The sequence below is a fragment of the Seriola dumerili genome, unplaced genomic scaffold (genome assembly GCF_002260705.1).
Source record: "Seriola dumerili isolate Sdu_G_001 unplaced genomic scaffold, Sdu_1.0 BDQW01000160.1, whole genome shotgun sequence".
Classification (NCBI taxonomy): Eukaryota; Metazoa; Chordata; class Actinopteri; order Carangiformes; family Carangidae; genus Seriola; species Seriola dumerili.
This window is the reverse complement of record NW_019174415.1, coordinates 810,128-835,012: the sequence shown is the minus strand read 5'-3', so window position 1 is coordinate 835,012 and position 24,885 is coordinate 810,128. Positions and strand designations below refer to the sequence as shown.

The following is a 24,885-nucleotide window of genomic DNA, read 5'->3' as shown; positions in this document are numbered from 1 at the left end:
TTCTTTGTGGAGGCAGTTCTTTTTGTTTTACAAGGCACATGTTTACTTGTGTATTTTTGCATGAACATTTTCATCCATTGATAGTTTGTTAAGTGTCACATGGTCAGACCTATTCTTAGTCCTTTGATGCAACTGAACATGAGGAAGGAAGGTAAACACATGGGAAAGGAGTGGGAAGCAGAATTACCAATTCACACATTTAATACACACACACACACACACACACACACACACACACACACACACACACACACACCCTTTGACACTCCTGTTGAACTTCGCAGACAGGATTTAGTGGTTTTCTGTAGGAGCTCTTTGATGTCCTGTAGACAGCAATACTGCCCACTACTCTACAACACACGCACACAGACAGACAGACAGACAGACAGACAGACAGACACACAGACAGACAGACAGACAGACAGACTGCATAGTCCACCTTGACCCTTAGCTCATTTCAGCAGTCAGTGAAAGAGACACACAGAGACAGAGATAAACGAGGAAGATGCAGAGTAATTACAAAAACAGAATACATGAGAATATTGAAAATAAACAATGAGAAACAATGCATATATTTTAATTTTTCATAAAAATCCCCCTTGCACTGTAACACAAACGCTTTAATTATCCTTTGAATTTGCCTGTACAACAGTATAACAGCTGCTCTAACAAAAGACTGAGGATCACTTTACACACTTTTTTTCCAGGGGTGTTGAAAGTGTAACTGCACACAGAAAGGCAGAGATCAGATACACTCAATTCAGCCTGGAAGTAAGGAGAGAAACTGGGCAGAGGAATTGACAAAGAAGAACAAGTGGAAGGAGGAAAAATACGAGAGTGGCAGAGGAGCAGAGACGAGACATCATGACATAAAGTTGATGGTTTTACAGTGTTGAAACAGTGCCCTTATTTTCTCAGGTTTGTGTTAAACATTAATTGTAAAAACCATATAGACATGACCATATAAACTTTATTACACCACTAAAGTTAAATTAGTAAAATGCTACTTCCTAATAAAAGTTAAACCCTTAAATGAATGACTTAATTGTTTCAAGGAACGGGCAATACAGGGAAGAAAAGTATTTCTATTTCTCTCTGTGTAGTTGAGCAGCCACACTATCACAATAACTCAAAAACCTGTCCTACGTATGAATGCCTTTAGAGGGCACCTGTGGCAAATATATCGTCTAAAATCACTGTCCTTATCCCAAATTTATCACTCACATTATACTTAGAAAGTTTGTTTTTTTTCACCATCGTTGAGGATTTGTTGCCATAAACTACCCCAGTCAGGGAGGACTAACAACGCAAAAAGAGCTCAGTGCAGAGCGAGTCAGTTCTGCCGAGCGACAGGGAGGGTGAGAGAAAGACAGAGAGGAAAAGAAATAAAACAGAGACAAAGAGAGAGGGAGAGAGAGAGACAGAGAGAGCACACCCATCCTGAAGTCAGCAAAGCAAACTTTCAAGAAGAAAGTCGCCCAGATGCCACGCGTGGGAGGCAGCCCTTATTTATTTATTTCTGTTTATCTGGCTGTCAGTAATTTATTCCGAATGCGCTGTTTAAAATACTCCTTCTCCCTCTGTCTCTCCATTTCTTCCCCACAGATTAGAGGGGGGCTGCGACAGGGCTGCGAATTCCCTTCTCCTATATTGTCTAACAAATATCTAAAAGGGGAGGCAGAGAGCACAGCGGCTCTTGTTCTTTCTCAAGCGCTGAGCTGAGACAAAGAGGTGCGGTAGGATTTGTTGCTCTGTGCTTGCACCTGCTTAACAGTCGGAGATTGGTTCCTTGCGCATTACGAGTACGCAATCCGAGCAAAAGCAAACAGGAGAATGCAGACAAACAGATGTGCGCACACACACACACATACACACACAAGGGCATGCACGCGTACGAATGCGTTCAAACAGCACTCTCACCGCAGGTTTAATTTGCAAAGATTAAAGTCTGCAATGTGTTCAGTGTCACACCAACACACACATGTACACACACACACGTAAAAACACCTGGGAGTGTGAGTGCTTGGCAAAGTGTTGTTGTGGCCTGGAGCATACTGCCTGCTGTTTCTGCATATCTCTCTCAGACACACACACACACACACACACACACACACACAAACACTCACAATGAATGATGACATGACACAAAGCCTGATGAAACGATATGTAGGAGCCCCTTCAGAGCGCAGGGCTCATCTAACACACACACACACTCACACAAATGAAATCTCATCATATTCAGATAGAGAAGAAAGGATTACCTGCGGCTGATTGCTGGATGAGAACATGTAGGAAGGGAATTGAATCCTCATTCAGATGGTGTGTGTGTATGTGAGCGCATGTGCGAGTGTGTGTGTGTGTGTGTGTCTTTTACCCTCTCTGTTTGACCTCTCTGTGACTTACTCCCCATTCAACTCAAATGGAACAGTTTTAATATTTTCATTTTTTGAAAGCAAAACAACAAATGTCACTTTTGGGCATTTGCGTAACTCTTCATGAGGTGTGTAAATTAACGCAGATTCACACGTTGATGTGATACCTCTGATCGGCCACAGCCTCACTTACAATGTTCATGAGTGTGAGCAGGTACTTTTGGACGTGCTCCTTCCCGTGAAACTGGACCACGGAGTCGTCGACGCCCAGCAGCACCTCGATGTTGTAGGCCCTGTCCAGGCTCTGTCTGCGCGTTCGCCCCGCTCGAGTGTGGTTGATACTCTGCTCCACACCGCGGTACAGAGACTCCAGGTCCATCAGACCGCCGAGATCAGCACCTAGAGTTGGAAAAACACACACGTTTAGTAATAAAAATTAGACAAGGAGATTTGAGGCATTAAAACTGGCACATATACTAATACGCATACAAATATAAACATTGCAGGGATGAAGGGAAGAAAAAAAATCCACTCCCTTCTTTTTTATTTGGAATAAATAATTGATTGAGATACTGGTGTACCAATCTCATTAAACAGCATCCAACTAAAAGCAAAACAGTAAAGTTGTGGGCCAGACAGCGAAACGATGAGCTGAAACTCTCTGTAAAGCTCCACGAAGCTGAGGGGAGCAGCAGAGTCAGGTGATAACTCTCTGTAAATTCATCACTACAGTAAGAGCGACGCCTCTCACATTACACATTGTCATCATAGCTGCTTTAAATATGTTCTGACATTTACCAAATGTACGTGATACTGTTGTGTCTTGTGCTGTTTCTTTACTGTTGCCTCACTGTGCAGCAGTTCCTTGTTAATCTGTCAGTAAGCGTTTGACTTTTGAACACTACTGTCGTACACATTCACATATGCACATGTGCACTTTTTTGGGCACTTGCATGTTGATGTCGGTGTATCTGTCTTCTGTTTGTTTTCCAAGACACCAGTTGACAGAATCGAGCATGTGTGTCCTTTGTAACCGGTGGTAACGGTGCGGCTATCCTTCACAGATCCTCTCCTAATCAACAAAATATTTCTGCTCCCATCTGAATAAAAGCAGCAGATGGTGCTTGCTAAACACATGGATTAAGACAGCTCCCTCACACAGGGGCTGCCCATCCTGCTCTTTTCTTGGCTCGCTACATGCTGGAAAAAAATGCAAATTACACAAGAAACTTAATTTGAGGTTATTCCATTGGAAAAGTGTGTAACCTACAACAGCAGCCCTGATTTTTTTGGATCACTAATAACTTCTCTGGTTTTGCCTATACAGGTATGTCAGAGTGTGTGTCATGTAGTTGTTTTTGGATAAACTGTAGTCCTGGCTCCTAAATGACCATGTTAAGTGTCTAGTCTGATCCTGTTTCTTTTTCACTTTTTTAAACCAGGCAAGGAGTTGCAGTCAGTGAGGAAACAGAAGATAAATTGTCCCGTCTCCGGAGCCAAGGCCATCCTTCCCTCTTCATCCCTCTTTCTCCCCCTCTCTCTCATCCTCCTGGTATGTAGACACAGCATGACCTTGCTTGTATGGAAGCCATGGAAGGCCAAGTCATGCAGTCTTGAACATGTGGTCTCAGCGGATTCAACAAAGCACTATACTGCCCGACTCCAGCCAAGGCCTCCCACAGCCAAGGATGATACACAACACAGTTCATGGAGCGATGTGTGTAGAAGTGTGTGTTTGTGTGGACAAACATTTCCAACTGGGCTATAAATCACTGTTCCAACAGGAGCTTTAATTTAGTTGAAGCTTTGGTGCAGGGCCGGCTAAATGTAATAGATACGCTGTTTGTGACTGCAAAGCTCTGTTTGGAGGTGCTGGGCGCTGAGTTGACTCAACACGTGGCATGAGGGGACAGTTGGAGCTCCAGTGTTTTGACACATGCAGTTAGAACAAGTGTTGAGTGGAGGCAAAAGAACAAGATGCAGGAGGAAGATACAGGGAAGAGAAGCAGAGAGAAAGAGAGATCTGCCACCTTGTCTCCCAATCAGCAAGGGGCATCCCGCTTTCCCACTCCCTCTTATGCAACGTTTCCAAGGCAACGGGCTCATGGGTAAAACAACGACCGCATGGCTAATATTGGCTCCTGAGTCGCTAGCAGAATGAATCTGGAAGTCTGAATATGATCCCATATCTGCCCACATTCCAGTGAGTGACAGAATACCCACACAGAAAGAGAGAGAAACAGGAGGCGGGGGGCAAAGACAGAGACTAATATAGAGAAAGACAAGAGACTATCAGAGGAGAATTTAAAGATTTTTGCAGCACATACTTTTGTTAGGTTTCATAGCTCGTCTCTGACACATACATGCGCACACACACACACACACACACACACACACACACACACACACACACACACACACACACACACACACACACACACACACTCATTTCTTCTTGTTAGTAGAGGAAGCTGGATATAAGGTGTACTTCACAACAACCCTTGGCTCTTCCTAGTTATAGCTGCCTTTAACGAGCCTGATGTCATAACCACACCATCTGCTTTTAAAGACAGGTCCAGATATTTTTACCTTTTGCTTATGTAATGCCGAGACAAAACACAGAAAAACTGTGTTGTGCTCTCACTTTTAACTGCGCCTTTGCAAAATTGCACTGCCTTGAAAACTGCGGATGAGACAATGCGGGGACGCTGCATAACACGGGGCCACAGCTGTATGGTAAGTGGAGGGAATAAGGTAGTGATAACTCAAAGTGACACAAGCAGAGTGGAAAACAAGAACTGACTAAACCAAAGGTTGGAAGGTGCTTGACCAGGTGGTGAGCTCCAACTATTTAAACCACTCCATTTCATCGCACCTCTGTCCTTGCTTACACTTGCTTAAAGACTATTTTTCCCTCGCTTCAGCTGTTTTGGAGAAAGTTTTTTTGGAGAATACTGTGGAGGAATAAGGTGCAAGAGAGATTGAAGGAGGCGGTGAGGGAGGTGAGAGGTAGAGCTGAGGGGTGTGATGGATGAGAGAGAGAGATGAGAAGAGACCAGAAGGACCTTGGGTGTTGTGAGTTCCGCTTCAAGCTCCTGCAGTGATGGAGAATATCTCTCTCTTGTAGAGGATCCGAGTCTGTGTGTGTGACTGCAGGGCGAAGCACCAACGTGTGCTTCGGTGTCTCTCACAGCAATGGCTTACATTAGCCTCTGTGACCAAACTGTTATCACTCTCAACCTACTGACAGGGGATTGATCATAACAATGTTCACTTTTTCTGTCTCCAAGGAGGATCATTTACAGTCCCAAACCTAATCCTCCCTCAGATCTTACCTGCGCACGCACGCACGCACGCACGCACGCACGCACGCACACACACACACACACACACACACACACACACCCCTTCATGTCTCTTCCTACCTGCAGCTTTCCTTTTCTTTCCTGGTCCCACCCACTCATTCTCAATCCTCATTTACATTTTTACACTCCCATCTGTATCCCTTTATTTATACACATACACACACACACACACACACACACACACACACACACACACACACACACACACACACACACCTCTCGTCTCCACCTCCATCACCACACACAAACACCCCACCCTACATGCAGACCTCCTCACACATGCCTATCTCACTCACCCACTATTCTCATTCAGGTGGGGTATAGAGCGCGGCCTTATTAGGAGACAAAGGTTCTTTGTCTTTCAACCTTTGCAAAATGTCAAGAATGTCTGGTTGCCCGCTGAATATGAGGTAGGGGGAGAGGGGGGTCGTGAGTGTAAGGGGAGACTACAAGCCACAACAAGAGAGAGAGAGAACGGTAATGATAATTCAGGTCAAGCCACATCTTACTACAGAGCAGCGGTCTTTGGTTTAAGGTGACGTTTGACGGTCAGGTGTGATGCTTCGCTCTGCTCCGCATTCAGGGGCTCTACTGTATAGTGACTGGCCTTGGCTTTATGATGGCCACTCTGGCCATGAGTGTGTGTGGATCAAATTGCATGTTATGTATGGTTGATTCAACATCACATAATAACTGCAAAGTTCAACAGCGATTTATGCAGCAAAACAGACTCAGTAAATACAGTATTTAGAGTAATTACAATATAGTAAATTACACATTATTATATTGTAAACACATACACACTGTCTCCATCAGACAGTCATCCACATGGTGAAAATACATTTATTTAACAGCGCTGGTTGGCTGACAATGTATGCGCTTTTACAGCAACGCCCAATCAACTTTTAAAAGAAACAAAACAGCAGACGCAGACGATTAACAACCTTTATTAAAGTCGTCAAAGGCAGTTAGAGGATGGTTACTGATTATGGTCTTGACTGATTCGGTTTAAGGTGCCAGTACACTCCAACAGAAGTTCTTGTTGAATAGCAGAACTGTCTGAAACCCCCATCCCCCACACTACATCCAACAATTTCTGTAACTTTCTGAGACTGACAATGCAACAATCACATCTAATTATCACTATGATTGGCCAGCTGTGCAGAGGGTGAAAAGGGAGGCAGGGGTTTCTCTCACTGTCTTTTCTTATTTTTACATAAACATTTCACTTTGTGTGTACAAACAAGTGCAACACCATGAATTCCTTCTGGGAGAGAACGTATAAAAGTGTGCGCCGTTATTCCCATGTGTCAGTGATTACTGCGTGTCGCCACTTTCTGTGATGGCTGGCTTTTCACTTAGGGTGTGTGCAAGAATTCCCCAGCCTTTACCCACACTGTTTATGGTTAAGTCTTGCATGGATTTGAAGTAAATATAGTTGAGTCTTAAAATATAAAGCCGTTGTTAACTTTTGTGGATTTTTTAGGGCTGCTAAATTACACACGATTATGTGACCTAAATGCACTGCCATGTATTTATTTGGTATAAGTCCAGGTTTCAGTAGAGTAATGGTAGATGTCATTAGATATTGTCATTATTGATTTTAGACAAAAAGTTTCAGTTCTGAAAAAGTTGCCTGTCATGGAATAATAATATAAACATTACATTAATAACTTGAAAATGAGTTGCATACTAAGTGACTTTGAGGGTGTCTGCCCACACACACACACACACACACACACACACACACACACACACACACACACACACACACACACACACACACACACACACACACACACACACACACACACTCTTCCCTCTGGAGTGATTTAAATCTTTAGTGTTATTGTGTAGTTTGGTTACTTTTCTAACACAGCGACTTACTTATGAGTGGCAGCAGGTAGGAGGGGAGACGGTGAACTCATTAGTGCTTTACCTGAGTTCAAGGCTGTCTGTGCACAGGGAGGCACAGTTAACCACACACACGTGAATTAATTTACTTACAGACACGTCTTGGTCACATAGCTCAGGGCATGGACATTTTGTCTCCCCGGTGACAGCTTTATGGGTTGTCAAGGTGATGAGTGACTCAGACAGCGGATTGTTAACGCTGCTGCTAGCATCTGGGCTGGTAGCAACACGCCACGCTGTCCCACACAATGTCCCCATACTGAATGCTCATTATTCCTAAGCTGCCATATGACGGATGTAAAGGCTACAGAGTGTGGAACACAGCGAACTACGCTTCCCATAATCATACTGCCGTTAATTATTTAGGTTGGCAGCAATCTAATTTTACATGGACAGCTCCCTGAAGACCATAATAATTATTCATACATCAAGCACTGAACTTTGCCCATTTATTAATAACCGCTTTAGGTTAGGGCTGTTTATATTTAACAGTGATTTCTATAATGCTGACAAGATGTTTTGAGTGGTTGAGCCTTGGCTGTGAGTTTGTCCAAAGATCCATAATATTTAGGCTGATGCATTACTGTATATCTATATATCTGTGCTCCCTGAAGAAGAGTAGAGGACCATTTTTAATATTGCATGAAGCAGCCTTTATAATCAGCAGGCGAGAGGGCCACCTGTCCTCACCGCTGCTTGGCGTGTCTGGGTGGATTTCTGGTGGTTCAGGAGACAAGGCAACCTTTAGCTCTCCCCTCTTACATAACTGTCTGTCTGTCAGAGACACACAGGGCTGCTGGCTGCTGGGGAGGTGCTGTGGTGCACACCGATTCCCCCGGTGTCCTGCTGCATACCACGGTTTCATTAGATGAGCTGAGCCACTTCTTCATAAAGTCTATAATGTATGCAGAGTTACCTACAGATTCATAATGCAAAGCCATCAAATGAAATAAGCTCTACTGAGGTTTGAAACTGACAGAATTCACACTCATGATTGCACATGTCGTCACAAATGAGCCTAAATTAAGAGACAATATTTCCCACAAGCTGCAAGGAGCCTAGTGAATGCCTCTTGTAACATCAATAATTTCAGCAAGACGAACAGCCCATGTAAACACTGCAAACACATCGCAAAACACGGTAATCCAATCATTGCCATCCACAGAGGCAATATTGTTGGCAAAGATCAATCATGTCCCCAAACTCTCTCTCTCTTTCTCTCTCCGCTCTGTGGTTGGATCTACAGAGTTTGATGTAAACTGGAGAGCCTTAGTGTCCAATAAGACAGCAAAGCCAGGCTGATATAGGGCTTACTGCAGGTCTCATCCAGTCTGGAACTGACCTGTCTGAGTGCCTGTCTGCCTGTCCCTCCCTCTGTCTGTCTATATCAGACTCAGAAAGCCAGACATTTATAAAGGTCTCTTATGAAATCAAAAACTAGGAAAACATCTCCAGCCATGACAGGGCAGCAAACGTAAACACATAACCGCACCAGTATGTAGACGACAGCATTCGCAGACAAGACAAATTCATCTACATCTCTTATTACTGTCTTATCACACTCCACTGCCCGTACGTCTACTTTAAGAAAACTTGAGCAGCTATAGATCAATCTTACAGGGAAACGATGTATGCATCAGGAGGAAGATAAAGAGAGAGAGGCTGACAGCGAGTTGCAAGGTCCAGCTTACAGAGCACTTATAAATCTCAGCAGAGACAGCCTCCTGCTGCCTTGAAGGGTTTGTGGCCCCCTTGCCACCTCTCTCCCCAACCCTGCAACCCCTCTCTGCCTGTCACCTCTCTATTTCTGTCACCTCAGCCTGTCCTCTAATATATCAACCCTGTCTCCTAAAAATGATGTTCACACACAACTCATATGCATTAGCAAATATTCTTTGGAAGAAATATAATTCTGCCTGGATTATGTTTAAAACAGCATAAAGAGGAAATGTTCATATCAAACGTACCAGCAAAACATTCACTGTCAGCATATTTCTTCCTTTTCTTCTTCTACAATATTTGCTCCAGCAACTACAGCAGGACGGACATTTTTATGGTTTATGGTTTATGTTTGAGCGACTTGAAAGACTGTGGTATTGAACAATCTTTATATAAGATATATGTAGCTTTATATAAGGGAACTATTGATGATGACTTCAGCCTGAATGATGCATTTTCCTTGCCAAAATGTGGAATTCAGGGGTGGACACCTGTCCTCTGCTGTGCTTTGCATGTAAAGTAATCCAGAAATCAATTACATTGCCTCCAATTAGTAACTGGCAAAGCAAACTTAATTTAGCAGCAGGGTTGTTTTTATGTTCTGTTTCTGCTGCTATCTTTCTTCTGTCGTTCCTCTGCCCTCTAGCATCGTCATTGCTCTAACTGGCTCATCGGGCTGCAATGTGTTACTGATTGTCTGTGAGGTGACTTTATTTTCACTAGTCCTTTATTGAAATGTATTGTATGTATTGAGAAATTGGGGTAAAAGGCATTATGAAATCAGCCAATATTAAAACTTTTGTTTCCGGTCTTAGTTTTTCTCCTGTCATCCCTGCTCTTATCCTCATTTCTCCTTCCTTCACCCATAGCCCCAGGCAATGTCCTGTCCTGTCCTGTCCTGGCTGTGAAGTACTCAAAGAGCAGCCAGTGCCAGCCACCTGAGACATCCAGCTCCACAGTTATTATGACAGGCCAGCCAGCCAAACATCTGTCAACCTGAGCACTGTGGGGATGGAGGGAGTGGAGGAGGTGAAGTAGGAGGAGAGGGGGAAGGGGAGCAGGAGAAGAGAGAGATAAAAGAAGAGGGAGAAACATGATGGAGACAAGATACAGAATAAAAAAAAAGGAATGAGGTGAGAAAATGGAGCAATGATAATGAGAAGCTGGAATTGGGAATTGGGTTGCAACATGCTTTAAATTTTGAGAGAAAACGTTTGACTAGTCAGTGAATTATTTGTCAGTATTATAAGCTTGGCTTTTTCAAGATATAGCCAGTATCTAAAGCCCAGATGTTCTGATGAGACTTCCAATAATTTTCTACAAATTTTCTTAAAAAGGTAAAATTTTGTTTTCTCTTTCTTGGATTCCTGACTTTTCAAATGTTAATGCACTGTTACTTTTGATTTCATGAAAAAAATGTGTAGAATTTTCCAGTATAAATTTCCACTGTCTGGAATGTCATTAAGATATGGTAGTTAAGAGGAACTGTAGAAGTCAAGACAAGATCTGAAAGACCAAGAAAACTTTCAGACATAGCTTCATGTCTCCTGGGCAGAGAGGCAAAGAAAAACCCCCATATGACTGAAGAGGAGCTGCAGGAAGGTTTAGCAGACACAGGAGAGGTGGTGCACTGTTCCACTGTGCACAAACAGGGTCTATATGGAGGAGTCATTAGATGGAAACCTTACCTGTGACCTCATCACAAAAGTCAACGTCTGAACTATGCAAAGTAACATCTGGATAAGCCAGATGTTCTGGAAAATAGTGCTGTGGACAGATGAAGTTAAAATTGAGTTTGAAAAAAGCTTCTTCTTTTTTTTCACCAAATGTGTGTTTGGAGAAAAAGGAGCAGCATTTGATGAAAACAACACCTTGCCACTGTTAAGCAGTTGGTAAGGTGTGGGTGAAAATATTCTTTGGGGTTGTGTGGCGGCCAGTGGCGCAGGAAGTGCATAGATAGAAGACAGAGTAGATTCAACCAAATATCAGCGGATTCTGGACGCAAATATGCTGCAGATAGTGAAAGAATGAAAGAGCCTGACTTCTACAACAGGACAATGATCTAAAGCAGATCAAAAAAAATCCACCATCAACTACTACAACAAACACACGCTGAAGCTTTTGGAACGACCCTCACAGTCCCCTGAGAATCTGTGGGTAGATCTTTAACGTGCTGTACAGGTGAGACAGCCTGTCTTGGAACTTGAAGTCATCTGCAAGATGAGTGCAGGATGGAAGAGTGGGTGAAAATCTCTAAATCCAGAATGGAAAGACTGCTACATGATCTTTTGGTAAGATGTCATATCTGTCAAATGGGGGTTACTAAGTGCTGACCTAGAGGTGTGCCAAAACTTTTGTACGTGCCACAATAATTATTTAATTTTCAAGTTAATGAAAAGAAAAGTGACAAGTTAACATTTGAAACAAGGTTCATTTTTGATGTGTCTGTGTGTAGCGGTGGTATTTGCTTCTTTTCACATCAAAAATAAACAAAATATAGAATTTGCAGAGGGGTGGCCAAACATTTGTGTAAAACTGTATCTACTGAAACATTTGACATGAAACCTTTGATTTTGCACTTCTGCACTGAAGGTGCAGTGATTTTATTTCATTAATTAGCACTATTTGGCAGCTCGCGAAGTCAGCTGGTTTGTAAAAAATTTTCTAAAACAGGCAAATGAAATCCAAACAGACTATTAACACTCTATAAACAGGACTCATGTAATGCTAAAATATACTTGGGCAAAGTGTAAATGGCAGTGCCTTGGTGTTAATGCTTCTGCCAACTGCCAACCTGCAGTGAAACAGAAGTGTCAAACAAGGTGTGTCAACAGTCGTGTCTGATGCAGACGGCCCCCTTATTCTAGGCACAGTCACTCCTTCTCTTGGAGTTTATCTCTTCAACTCTTTTTCTTTCTCTGTTTTTTTTCTTCTTTCATTTATTGTTAGTTTCATTTTCTAAAGATCTAGATGGAAATGTCATGTTAACACCTGGATGAGTTGATACGACAGCCACAGGTGGAACAGGAAATAGGTTACCCCACAGGCAAAGCAGGTGGAAACAGCCACATTAAATTAACGGCTCACCTGTGTGAATGGCCTCCATAAAGAACAAAAGGACCAAAGAGGTTACAGGTGTCTCATTCTGTAGGCCTGCTGACTGACAACCACCTCCTTCAAGCATGCTTCACTCTTTACATTCCCCTCCCCTCCCGCTTCCTTCATTTCCTCTTTTATTCATTAAATGTACCTTAGAAAAAGTAGATATGGAGTAAGCGTGGGTGAGAAAGAGAAAGTCTATCTAAAGGTGTGAGACAATATGTATGCAAATGTTCTCTCCAAGCAGCTCACCAGTAGAGCAGAGCATGCCTGCCACGGGGTAGCAGGATGAGGATTTATCATCCAATATCACCTCATCATAAATGATAATGATAAACACATAAACCAGCCAGTAACATAGTTATACAACATCTCTATCCCAGCTACCTAAACAGAGTAGTAAATCAGCAGAGATTATATTGTTAAGATTTAAACAATTAAGGCATGGAGTACTTGAATACACTAAAGGCTTGGACACGGGGAGGTGAATAAAAATAAAAGGGTTTTGGCATTTAAAAACTGGCATGCTCTTACACCAAGAAATATTGCTGCCTAGTCGGCCCACAAACGCACAGACGGAGTTCTTTTCAATTGCACAGTGCTCGAGCCAGACGGGAGAGAATTAATAAGGCACTACAGTGTATCGGTGTTACTAAATTGGCGGTGTTTCATAACAAAGTCTTTCAGAGCAGTTATCAATTAGAAACAATTAAAAGAGCCATTCATCATTCTTACAAAGCTGGCTCCGTACAGGGAGCAGCGCTGACAGAGAAGCTGATAAAATGTAATCAAAACCATAATCAGCGAGCGCTCTTCAACAGAGACTAACAGAGACTCTGTGAAGATCGCACCACAGACTAGCTCCACCGGACAGAACACCCATCAAACACGTGGCCAGTGAAGCAGTGTCTGTGCAGAAAAAGTGACAACAGGGGAGAAAAACAGTAGAAGAGCAGGTTTAAAGTCAAGATGTGAATAAACTTCAAAACGTGCTAGAGAAATTAGACAAACAAGTCAATCCTTAGATCCTTGGCAGTCATCAGTGCAGCATGTGTGTGCTTGAGTATGAAGCCATGTGCTGGTCTGTTTGTGTGCATTCTGTTGATTGACATGCAGTTTCCTTCTTTCCTGGAAAACCCTCGCCAAGGCTTCCCATATTAATGTCCAGATTATCACTGTGTTATTGGTAACCAATGCAGATAGGATCTTAATGCAAAGATGCACTAGGGGAAAGTAGGCCCTATCCTGTATACAGTGTATCTCTGCACATCCAACTTCCCCAGCTCTCAGTCCCCCAGAGTCAATCGTGATGGCACAGGGTGAGGCTACATCCCCCCCAGCCTCCCAGGCATATGGCTAATCAATGCAGCCTCTTCCGTACAGAGGAAACTCTATACTCGAGCAGGGAGGATAGGGGAGCTACCAGCGCGGACTCCCCTGTCTCTCTATCCCTAATGAAGCTCCCAGGTAAACAAATCACTGTACACACAGGCAGATGGCCAATAAGGGAACAACCACTGGGGCTTTCTGATGGGATCATGACAAAGTTTTTAAACTTACCAGTCATGAGTCATGTCTTCTCTCTCGGCATCTATTTATCATTAACCAAAACTAATTAAACATGCTGCTACATTAGTTTAAAATGCTCTTTGAGCCCTTTTCTTTCATTTATAATATGGCTGAAGATGTATTTTTATTTGCTGGAATAAAGTTGCAAAGTGGGAGGAGTTATTTCAGGCATCCAGGGTTTCTGTTCATTCTCAGTGGTTCCCAAACAGTGATGTGCAAAATTTACTCATTAAGCAAACTTGTCACTGAAATCAAAAATATAATGGAAGTTTAACTAGCTCTTGAGTTCACTTCCCGTAATTCATCTTTCCAATGGTAAGGAGGGCGTAACAGGTGGTTTGGGAACCACTTGCAACGACAATGTGAGACAACCGGCAGTTGAAGCACTTCCAAGGCTTGGATGGGCATGAAAGTCTCCCTGTTCAATCATTACTACAAAGTAAGGTTCAAAATAATCTAGTTCTTTGAGAAGAGGTCAAAGAAAAACTGTGAACATGAAAACTTCAGGGAAGTTAAGTGAAGTAACTATGACACATTTTGAATTTGCTACAGCTCCTACTACTGTTGTTCTCACCACAGCCTGAGGCCTGTGCGTAGTGTTTAGAGCCATTCACCACACCAAAGAGATGGAAAAAATGGCATTTCTCAGAAGCAAAGGTAAAATATTTATAACCAAACGCCTTAACTTAACCCTATATAGTACATGCTGTATTGTTAAATTATGCAGGGGGAGTGTCATGCCAATATGAGAAGGCTTTGAAAGAAAACTTCTGGAACTTGTGGCTCTTTCCACATTGCTGCTAAGCATAATGTGAGGTGGCAAATGAAACGATCAGATGAATGTTTAGTGGAAATCTTATTGACCATGACACAGAGCATGATGTACAGTCTGTTAATAAACACTTTACCACGCCCCTTGCACCAGTCAGTATAATCCAGTAAAACAGATGGACAACAAAGTTTTGTCAAAATGAAAAGTGTGTGATGGACTGACAATTATCATGCCAATCAAAGGGGGATTGTGGGAGATAAAAGATTAACATTGGCTCTAAAAACAGTAAGTATTCTTCCCGGTAAACTATTATCTGCTTTATGTTGGGATGAAACTCATATTTAAACTAATCCTATTCATAGCAGTAATCCCTTTCGTATTACAGGATTCAACATTAACTAATTACCTTTCAATCAATATATTAACACTGACTCAATCAGAAAAAACTTGGCATTATTTGATGACAACTGTTGGCAGCTATACAGGCAACCAGCTCAGGGGGGCGAACTAGGCTGCTGTATGTCCTCCAGATAGATTTAATAAAGAGAGGTTATTATAAAGGAATATTTTCCCTGCTCTCCCAATCTAGGAACTGGCAGCAAGACCTGTCTCATTCTCCTCGCTCTGCAGAGCAAGTAATACCCACTAATCCTAGACACAGAAAGAGGCTGTGGGGATGAGATAGAGAGGAAGAGGGACAGAAAGAAAGAGATAAAGAGAAAGAAAGAAAGAAAGAAAGAAAGAGGGAGAGAGCGAGAGATAATGTCATTATTTACTGTTTTTATGCAAAGTTCTTTCTTCAACCATTCACACCCTCACCCTTAGACCCCATCATGTTGGTCTTGGGTGTGAGAGGAAGTGTGTGTGTTTTTGTGTATGTGTGTGTGTGTGTGTGTCCATGTATGTGTGCTACATCACCAGAGCATACCCAGTGTGGAGGACTAGACACAGACCAAAGAGTCGCAATCCCCAACAGTGTTCATTTAGAAGGGTTCATGCTGGCAGTGTGGACACACGCATGCATGCACGCACGCACGCACACACATGCACACACATGCACGCACACATGCGCGCGCGCACTCACGCACGCACGCACGCACACACACACACACACACACAGGAAGCTCCCAAGCCCATCCTATCCAGTGTGATGTAATGAGATATCTGCTGTTTCCCATTTGAGCCTCTTCATCCTCCACAGAACAGAAACAACTGGTAGAAAGGAAAGGAAACAGTAAAATCTGATTCCTGTGTTTCTGTCTTGCTCCCCCTCTCTGTTTAAGGGAGTAATATGTCTCCATCTCTGTCTATCCTATTGTAATGGAGTAGGTCTCACTACGCTGCCTGAGGAAATTGCCTTATAGTCCCTCTGACCCTCCTCTATATGTGGACACACACACACACAAATAGAGCACACACACACACACACACACACACACACACACACACACACACACACACACACACACACACACACACACACACACACACTCTCTCATGGCGGTGGCCTCAGTGACACTGCTTAAATATTAATGACCTGATTCTCTCTCATTAATAATAGCTGCAGCGCTGATTACTCTGTGAATACCACTGTGTGTGTATGCGTGTGTATTGATGTGTGCGTGTGTGCATGTGTGTACACATATGGAAGTATGCCTACTCACCAAGTATTTGTTCTGCCTGTCACTAGCATATTACACTGCGAATCGCTCCAAAAGGATTACTGACATTGCATCACTAAGGTAAATTAAATAATATTGATTTACATAACAGTGAGAATGTTAAAGGCTAACATATAGTGATAAATCCATTGTCGGTTTGTTAGTGTGTGTGTTTATGTGTGTGTAAGAGAGAAAAAACAAGTTGGGATGGAGGGTGTGTATGGATAATATGACCAGACATGCACATACACACATGAAAAAGAATTAAACATGGATCGGCAACACACACACAGATGCAAATGCATAGACTTACAAATATACAGAAACACTCACACAGACGGGCATTCGCTCAGTTAAGCCATGCATGAGGCATGTGAGATGCAGCTGGCTTAAGCTAGCTTAGTAATAAATTCAACACATACACACATACATACACTACATGGGGCAAACAAAAAGCACGAGCAGACATCAGTAGACATCAGTAGACATTGGGTTGTAATGGAGAACTTTGCTCCGCCCTGCTAAGAATAGCAATAGGCTACTGTAGCTAGCCATGAAAGAGGAGGGAAAGGGAGGCTGCGGGTAGAAAGAGGAGTGTGATATAATGAGCTGTGTGTCCTTTGGTATCGATGAGTCAGCAAGTTACAGTCACACGTGGTAAATGGATAACAATCCAAAATAAAATAAAAAATGTGCTTCCATTGAATTAAAACTAAAAAGATAGTAACTTGAGAAGTATTATTAATACATATATCATTACCATTGTACTATTCTGTTTTAGTTCAAAAAGCAGCGTGTTGCGCTAAAGCTTAGATTATTTTGCCTTCATATTACTGGACACTTTACCAGCTGCTTCATGTTTGGCATATGAGAGTACTATGTATCTGTTTGGTGTTTGTGTGTGTGTGTGTGTGTGTGTGTGTGTGTGTGTGTGTGTGTGTGTGTGTGTGTGTGTGTGTGTGTGTGTGTGTGTGTGTGTGTGTGTGTGTGTGTGTGTGTGTGTCTGTGTGTGTGTGTGTATTTATGTGGCCAGCAACCTTACAAAATTCCCATTTCCCTGATGAATTACACTGAACTACATTGAGACAGGGAGGGAGAGAGACGGAGTGAAAGAAAAAACTAAAGAGAGAAAGAAAGAGAAGGTAATCATTGTTTCTAAAGATTGTAATGCAGTTACAGGACGGCTGAATCTGCTTAAAGATTGAAAAGAAGCAGTGTTTGCCAGCTTTTATCACTCACTCACATGCAAACACGCAGAACTAACACCATCCACGCAACAAACGCTTCATAATCCTGCTTTTCATGCCGCCCTATCCTCCCTAGTCTCCTATTCTCCCACCTAACTGACACCCTTATCCCCACTCTCCTCCTCCCCTCAGGCAGAGGCACAAGTTAGACTTCAGTCCCCAACCTGTCGCCCACCCACCCTGGATCTCTCTGGCCCTGGCTGTCGTTACTTGCATTGTCTGACTATAGCTGATGGAAATCATCTTATTAGCGCTGTGCTAATGTCTGCTCTGGATTCCTGGGACACTCCGGCTGCCCCTATTTTAATTGGCTGACTCTGTTAATATTTCATTCGTTTAAATACAGCACATCACCTTTCCCTTCGCAGAAGTCTGACCCCGTGGCCGGCTGCTCGGTGTGATAGACTGGGAATATAGATGGAGGGAAATTATTTTCACAGTGACATACCAAAATATTGCTTTGGATTTTTTTAAGTTACAGTATGTTTTGTCAACAGTTTGAGTGAAGTGAATTCATGTAATTTTATTGATTTCATTTAGAATTTGTAGTTTAAAAGGACAGTAGTAGAGGGATATATGAATACACTAATATGGAAGTACAAAAAAATCCTAAGCAGTTATTTTATCAAATCACCACTAGCATGGTGACTTTCAGTAAAATATGTGTGAGAAGGATTTCTCAATATTTTCTGGGCTCTTATCCAGTTTTTAAGGTCCAAAAGTTCTCATGACCCTAGTCATTTCATTATTATATTGTAAAAAAAATTGTGTGATTCTGAGTATGGCATACCTTTGTTTTGGGCCACTGAGGGGCTCCCAATGGACTTTCAATATCCAATTAAAATAATTATTTGAAAATGATGTTTAATAAATGCAAACATATGACTCTTAGATATTTCCCACAATCCAGTCTGCATGTCAAGTGATCTCATATATATTCCAAACCCCAACTAATGTAGTTTGAGGGGAGGGGGGGGGGCAGTACTAAAAGAGCAGTGGAGACAATTCAAATGCCCAGTGAAGCACAAACATGAGGATTCAAGGACAGAGAGAGATTTAGATATATGAGGGCAGAATGAACCCAACAAACTTTAAAGAAAGATGTGGATTCACTGTGCACTAGCAATAAAAATGCAGGTGAACCCGTTGCTCACTCAGAAACACGTTCGCACGCACGCACACACACACACATACACACACCTGGCAGCCCTGGGGCTACCTCCAGGACAGAATGGGTGATGGAGCAGGAGGAAGGAAAAAAAAACACAAGGAGTGGAGTAAGTTTGGTAGGATGATATAAAAAGATAAGAGAAGGAGAAGAGAAGAGATATGACAAATTGATTTAAATCAACACAATTCATTTGGTACCTAACTTAGTAGTTTTGGTATCATTAAATGTATCATAAGGTCATTCTGATTAACTATTATTTCGTTGATTGTGTTGGTTTTATGGTTTATTTAGTGAGATAACAGCAACAATGAACGGCTTTTATCATGTAACAGTACAGTTACAAATCTTTCAGTCTAGTTCTGAATCAGGGATCATCCAGACGTTCAATGCTCAGGAACTACAACATATCTGTAGAGAGCCAGGGATGCTAGAGATGTACACTCAGTCCAATTTTGTAGTTTATAGTGAAGGAGGAATTTTCATCTTCACTCTTGAAATGTCCAGCACAACAAAATCTGCTGGAGGTTAAACATGATCAAATACTTTTATTTGTAAAAGTGTACTCGCTGCATAACTACCCATTTCTTCCCAAGGTGACTACAAGGTGAAGTTTGCTCTGTTAAGTAAACATCTGGGGTGTGGAGAAAGAAGTGGCCTCACCAAACCTATGTAGCCCATTCCTCATATCTGCTTAAGGCTCGTGTCTCCATGCTACATTAGCCGCTACCGGCATAACACCCCAGAATTTCCAACCGACCTGTCTGCTGTTGAGTTGCATTATGGGTAATGTAGGTGCAACATTTTGACAAGAAAGGATGAATGTGTGGAATAAAAAAAATATATATATCTCTGGTTGTGCTGCATTGATTTTGAACCTTTAAAAAAAAAAAAAAACAACAGAAAACTGTCCATTGTGAGTCCGACAAAGCTAAATACTCCTTTAACATTGTACAAGATGATCTTTTTTAACTGTCAATGGGTTGTCAGATATAATGTCTGCCTGCTGTCAGTGCTTTTGGCTCAGAGTATGAGAAACCAGTTCCCATACTTAAGCTCTTGGTTTCAAAGAAAAAAACATGCTGATCCATTGTGATATTACGATGATAGATGAAGCGTGGGAATGTCCACTTTTGAGCACTATTTTAAGGAATCCCAGTCAGCTCTGACTTACTAGAACTACTAGGGGGACATTGTTTTTTACCAGTACAAAAAGTACACAGATACCTTTTTCTTTCGTATTTACATGTACCATACATCTGTCTGTGAAACCGTATCCTCGTGTGAGCTAATATGAGATTAGAGTGGAGATAGAAAGCTTACTGAAATGTAAATCACATGATCTAGTGTTTGTTCATCATCTCACCCTCAATTTAAAATCAATATTGTTCTCCATATGTTAGCACAGCACTATACCCCACATGCTCTAGCTGAACACACTGGCAGAACTCTTATTTAGCTGTGTTTTTGTTGCTTTTTGATTAAAAGCAAAACTAACATTTGCTTTGCAGCTCCATAAGCAGCCTGGGTGTGAGCCCCTAAACCTGGCAGTTTGACACAGTTAGACACACAGGACCAAGAAAGCAAACACAGCTGTTATGAGTTTCAACCCTTTGGGGAGCATGAAGTAAGCAAAGAGCTTGAAAAAGTCAAAGTTATCAATCTGTAAATACTGTCTGCTTGCCCTATTGCTGAAAAGTTCGGTATTTGGAGAAAGCTGAAAATTTAGCACATTATTTGAGTCTGTAATAGACGACAGAGTGACGATACTCAAACTTGACATTGCACTAGACTTTATTTGGCAGCCGTAAAAGTGAAAATTGGTGCTAGGAGGAATGTAAGCACAGGTAGGATTGTAATGTGACAGCTTCGGCAGCTCAGAGTGTGCGCACACATGTGTGTCTGTGAGTCATGGCTGCTCCTGCGGCCTTTAACACCCAGTCATCTGTCATCCATCGGCTCAGCTCTGCACTGCTGCCGTCTCAATCGCCTGACATAACATTGCACACACACAACACTCACTTTCTCTGTCTCTCTCCTTCTCCCTCCCTCACACACACACACACACACACTCACACAAACACATACACATACACGCAGTATTTTGACAACGTGCCACCGGCACCGAGTGTGAGTGGCACAGAAACACACACAGTGTCCCCACAGCGTTCCCTGATTAACGAGATGGTTTGTTCTCTTCCTCAGGCCTGGACCAATCAGGCACGAGGACACAAATCTCTCCCCGCTGGTGATGCTGAAGGCCACCGGCCACTATTTATTGGCAATCTCAGCCCTAACTACCCAGACAGAGACAGCAACACGCTTACCACAGGCAGTCACCACCACCGTGTCTGTCCCGGTGTGTGTTTTTCATGTGCTCCTGGTGAATTTATCTGAGGGAAATAAATATGCCTGCTAGTATCATGAAGTAACAGTTTGAAAGAACATCAAACAAATACGCACAAATACACAACAAGATATACAGAGGGATCTCCCCATTTTTAGATTGTGTGGGTGTGTCAATAGAGTGGAGGCATTAGAGCCACAAACCCATCAAAGCTGTGATTAAAGCAGATTAGAACTTCTCCACTAAAAAAATAACGTCCTCTTATATCTCAACAGAATAATTCCTTCTTTTTTTTTACCTCTTTGGACTTAATTAGCAGGATTTAGCAGGCTTGCTGCTGTAGCAGCTCAGCTAAACATTAGTAATTGCCGTGTTTATCTGCTTTCAGAGTAAAAATAACCCACACAGAGAGGTTGTGACAGTGTGGCTGCTTTCACCAAAGCAATATTCCTGTTTTGTTCGCTGAAATCTGCAAACAGCTCCTCATGGCAGATTCTATTTTTTTTTTTTTTTCTGAAAGGCCTCGATGACAGCTTTGTTGGTGAAACATTTAACAGTGTTCCCAGCAGTTATTTTAAGAAGACTTCAATTGTTTACAGTGTTTCTCTTTTTAATAGCTTTAAAATCACATCAGCAGCTAAATTACAGATAGTCCTGGCATGAACTTCAGCCTCAGAGGTTTGAACTGGTGTGACGAGGAGTTAAACGAGACGGCACTTTCCCTCTCATCTCCTCATTTCTCTTCTCTTATCTGCCCTCTGCTCATTCTTTACTCAGTATCCCGTCTCTATCTTGTATCTTGTTTATCTCCCTCATAAGAGAAACCTTTGATATCTGTGCCGACTTATTACTGGTTAAACTCCACAGACAACAAACGGCATATGTAAGGCACAGACGCAGGAAGCATCGGTGCAACAAACATTGCAGGTATGCTTATTTATCCCACTTAACATTCCTAAACTAGGCGATGCATTATGACCTACAAGTAGAGCTAGGAGAAAGTCAGCAGCATCTACTACACACTTGTGATATTGATACAAAAGAGGAATTCAAATGCAGAGAGATGTAGTGGGAGGAAATGTGGAAGAAGAAGAGCCAGAACTGAACTTGGCCTACATTCCTTCCTGTAGTGTATGTGTATGTGAGTCATTCTTTGCATAGTCAGACACGTTGTGATCGCAAACCTGGCTCAAAGTCATTACAGCAGGCAGGCCAGAGGTGATTCACCAACAAGAAAAATTAGCAAGAAGTAAGAGGATAAAAATGTCATTTAGGGTTATAATCCTTCAGATTTTCATTATATCAGATCCTACGTTTGAAACAATTTGTGGTTTGCACTCTTTCCAGCAATATCCATTCAATGTACTTACATTCTGTAATTACCTCTGTTCACTGACCTAATGCATTTCAGCAACAGGGAATCGCTCCAACTCTGATGTTTCGTCTTTTAACTTCCTGTCTGCACCTGGATGTTTTGCATCGTGTAGGTGGACGTATGCTGCTAATCATCATTTTACATTTTAGTAAATATCTGACCAGTTTCACAAAAGAACATACAGTGTTCAGGACTGCCAGAGCTGGAAGAAAATGAGACTGTTGGTAGCAAATCCTGGACTGGATTCAGTTTGTAAATTATGTGCATCACTGGATCCTGAATCCAGTCTATTCTAATCATTGTAACAGTAATTTTTTCCAATGAAAAGCAAACAATTCAAATCAAGTAAATCTGTGCAACATCAATTACGCCACTTTTTACTCCTCGCCTTCAAACTACAAGGCAACGTCATATTCACCCTCCCATCTCGATTCTTCATACACCCCTCATCCCCTGACATATAAATACAGAAATCAGCCTCAAATCAGAGCATGACATGGAAACCTTTAGAGCATGTCACCGAAATTACACTATTTAATCTTAAAAAAAAGTCACAAGTTCAAGTTAACGTTCTTGTAATGATCACTCCCATCCCCTGTGCGTTTGAAAAAAAGTTCTCCACGTTGTTTCGGTACACTGCGAGATCGGTGTTGGGTGTAGTTACTGGAGCAAACTTCTGACCACACCCAACAGAGATGAAACACACATGAAACTTTGACAGTAAAACACGGTCCACTCTTTAGAGAGTGAGGAAGAAGAGAAGGAGAAAGAGAAGCAAGGAAGGAGGAAGAGGAAAAGAGAAACATGGATGGATAGTTTAGGAATAGAGGTCAAAAGGAGAAAGCGAAGGGGAGAGAGGGGAGGGGTTTATCTACTGTGTATGAGCAAGATAAGAGTAAAAGACACACACACATTGATGCTCACAAGCCAGAACACTGGGGTTTGTCAGCATGACTGGGAACACTTTCAGAAACCTCCCAGAGTTCTGATAGGAAGGCTGGAGAGAGAGAAGGATCACAGGGGGAGCATGGGTAATATGCCAAAGAAGTGAACTAAGTTTTCTCTGGCATCAGCACATCTGCTATGGAAGATGATCTATCTCTTTCTCATCACTACAGGACGATACATATGGCAGGAGAGGTAGAGTTCGCACATAAGCTGCTCTGCGACAACACACACACACACACACACACACACACGCAAAGAGCACAGCAGTGAAGACATGCCAGCGTGCTCAGTAATTATCTCAGCTTGATTGTGACCACAGCTGCAGAGGACACATTACATAAAAGGAAAGGGCTTCCACAGTCACTTTCAACTGACTGTGTAAACCAGTGGCTCAACTGTATTACAAGAGCTCCTCAGATGCAGATCACTCCACAGAGAACAAACTGACCCCCCTCCCAGTCTGGCTCTCCCAGCAGAGTAAAGCTAACACTTCAACCTGATCAGCATTATTCTGTCTCACACAGAAACTTTCACAATGGAATATCTGAATGTATACCTGCATAACATTCACTGTCAATGTATTTCATAGCTGCTCCTGGCAATCAGATGAAAATTAATATACTGCCTAAGTATGGTATTTCTTGTCTTCTTGAGCATCTTAAGGTTACTCAATGTGAAGCTGATTGAGCACTTGGCCTCTGTATTCGTTTTTTATGATTAATGTTTCCATGGTTATGTTTAAGCAATTCTAAATGCTTTGTTAATGTCAGGGGAAGACTGTGGTCCTGGTAGAAAGCACAATACACAGATTGTTTCAATATTTAACAACAGTTACCAGCCAAAAGAGTTTTGGATGCAGGATCTAAACATCTCAGTTACATGTCTTCAGTTACAATAGGTAGAATAGAAACGAATGAACTAGCAGAGTTAGAGTTGCAGAAGCATGACTTTAAATCAAATTTCAGATTAATTATTCAATTAATGCAGTTGCATGTGGTTGAAGTGCTGGAAAACAATCCTTTTTTTGTGTGCTTTCGTTCTGCATGGCAACCTTGCATGTGTGCACTGCACATACACACAGTGGACAGACTGCCTACACCACAACGCCATTATTTTCACTTCACCAAATCTGTAATTCTGTGATATTTCTTTGAGACTGAGCTCCTGCAGCTACACAATCAAACACACACACACTGCTCCAAACAAACACAAATCTTTCTGTACTTACAGTATATCTTCAAAGTCAAATCTGATGGTGAGCTAACATTTAATTTTGCAGTAATATCAATGATATTTTTTTTTTAAATAAATGATATGCATTGGAAATGA

General features: G+C 42.1%; 1 protein-coding gene across 1 annotated transcript in view; it reads right to left on the bottom strand.

Moving 5' to 3' along the window:
• LOC111226437 (A disintegrin and metalloproteinase with thrombospondin motifs 2-like) overlaps positions 1–24,885 on the bottom strand; it is a 108,237-nt gene that overhangs the window by 24,792 nt on the left and 58,560 nt on the right. Inside the window, exon 4 of the mRNA XM_022751581.1 lies at positions 2,566–2,771. Within this exon, the coding sequence (XP_022607302.1) occupies positions 2,566–2,771 (206 nt within the window). The remainder of the gene's footprint in view (positions 1–2,565; positions 2,772–24,885) is intronic.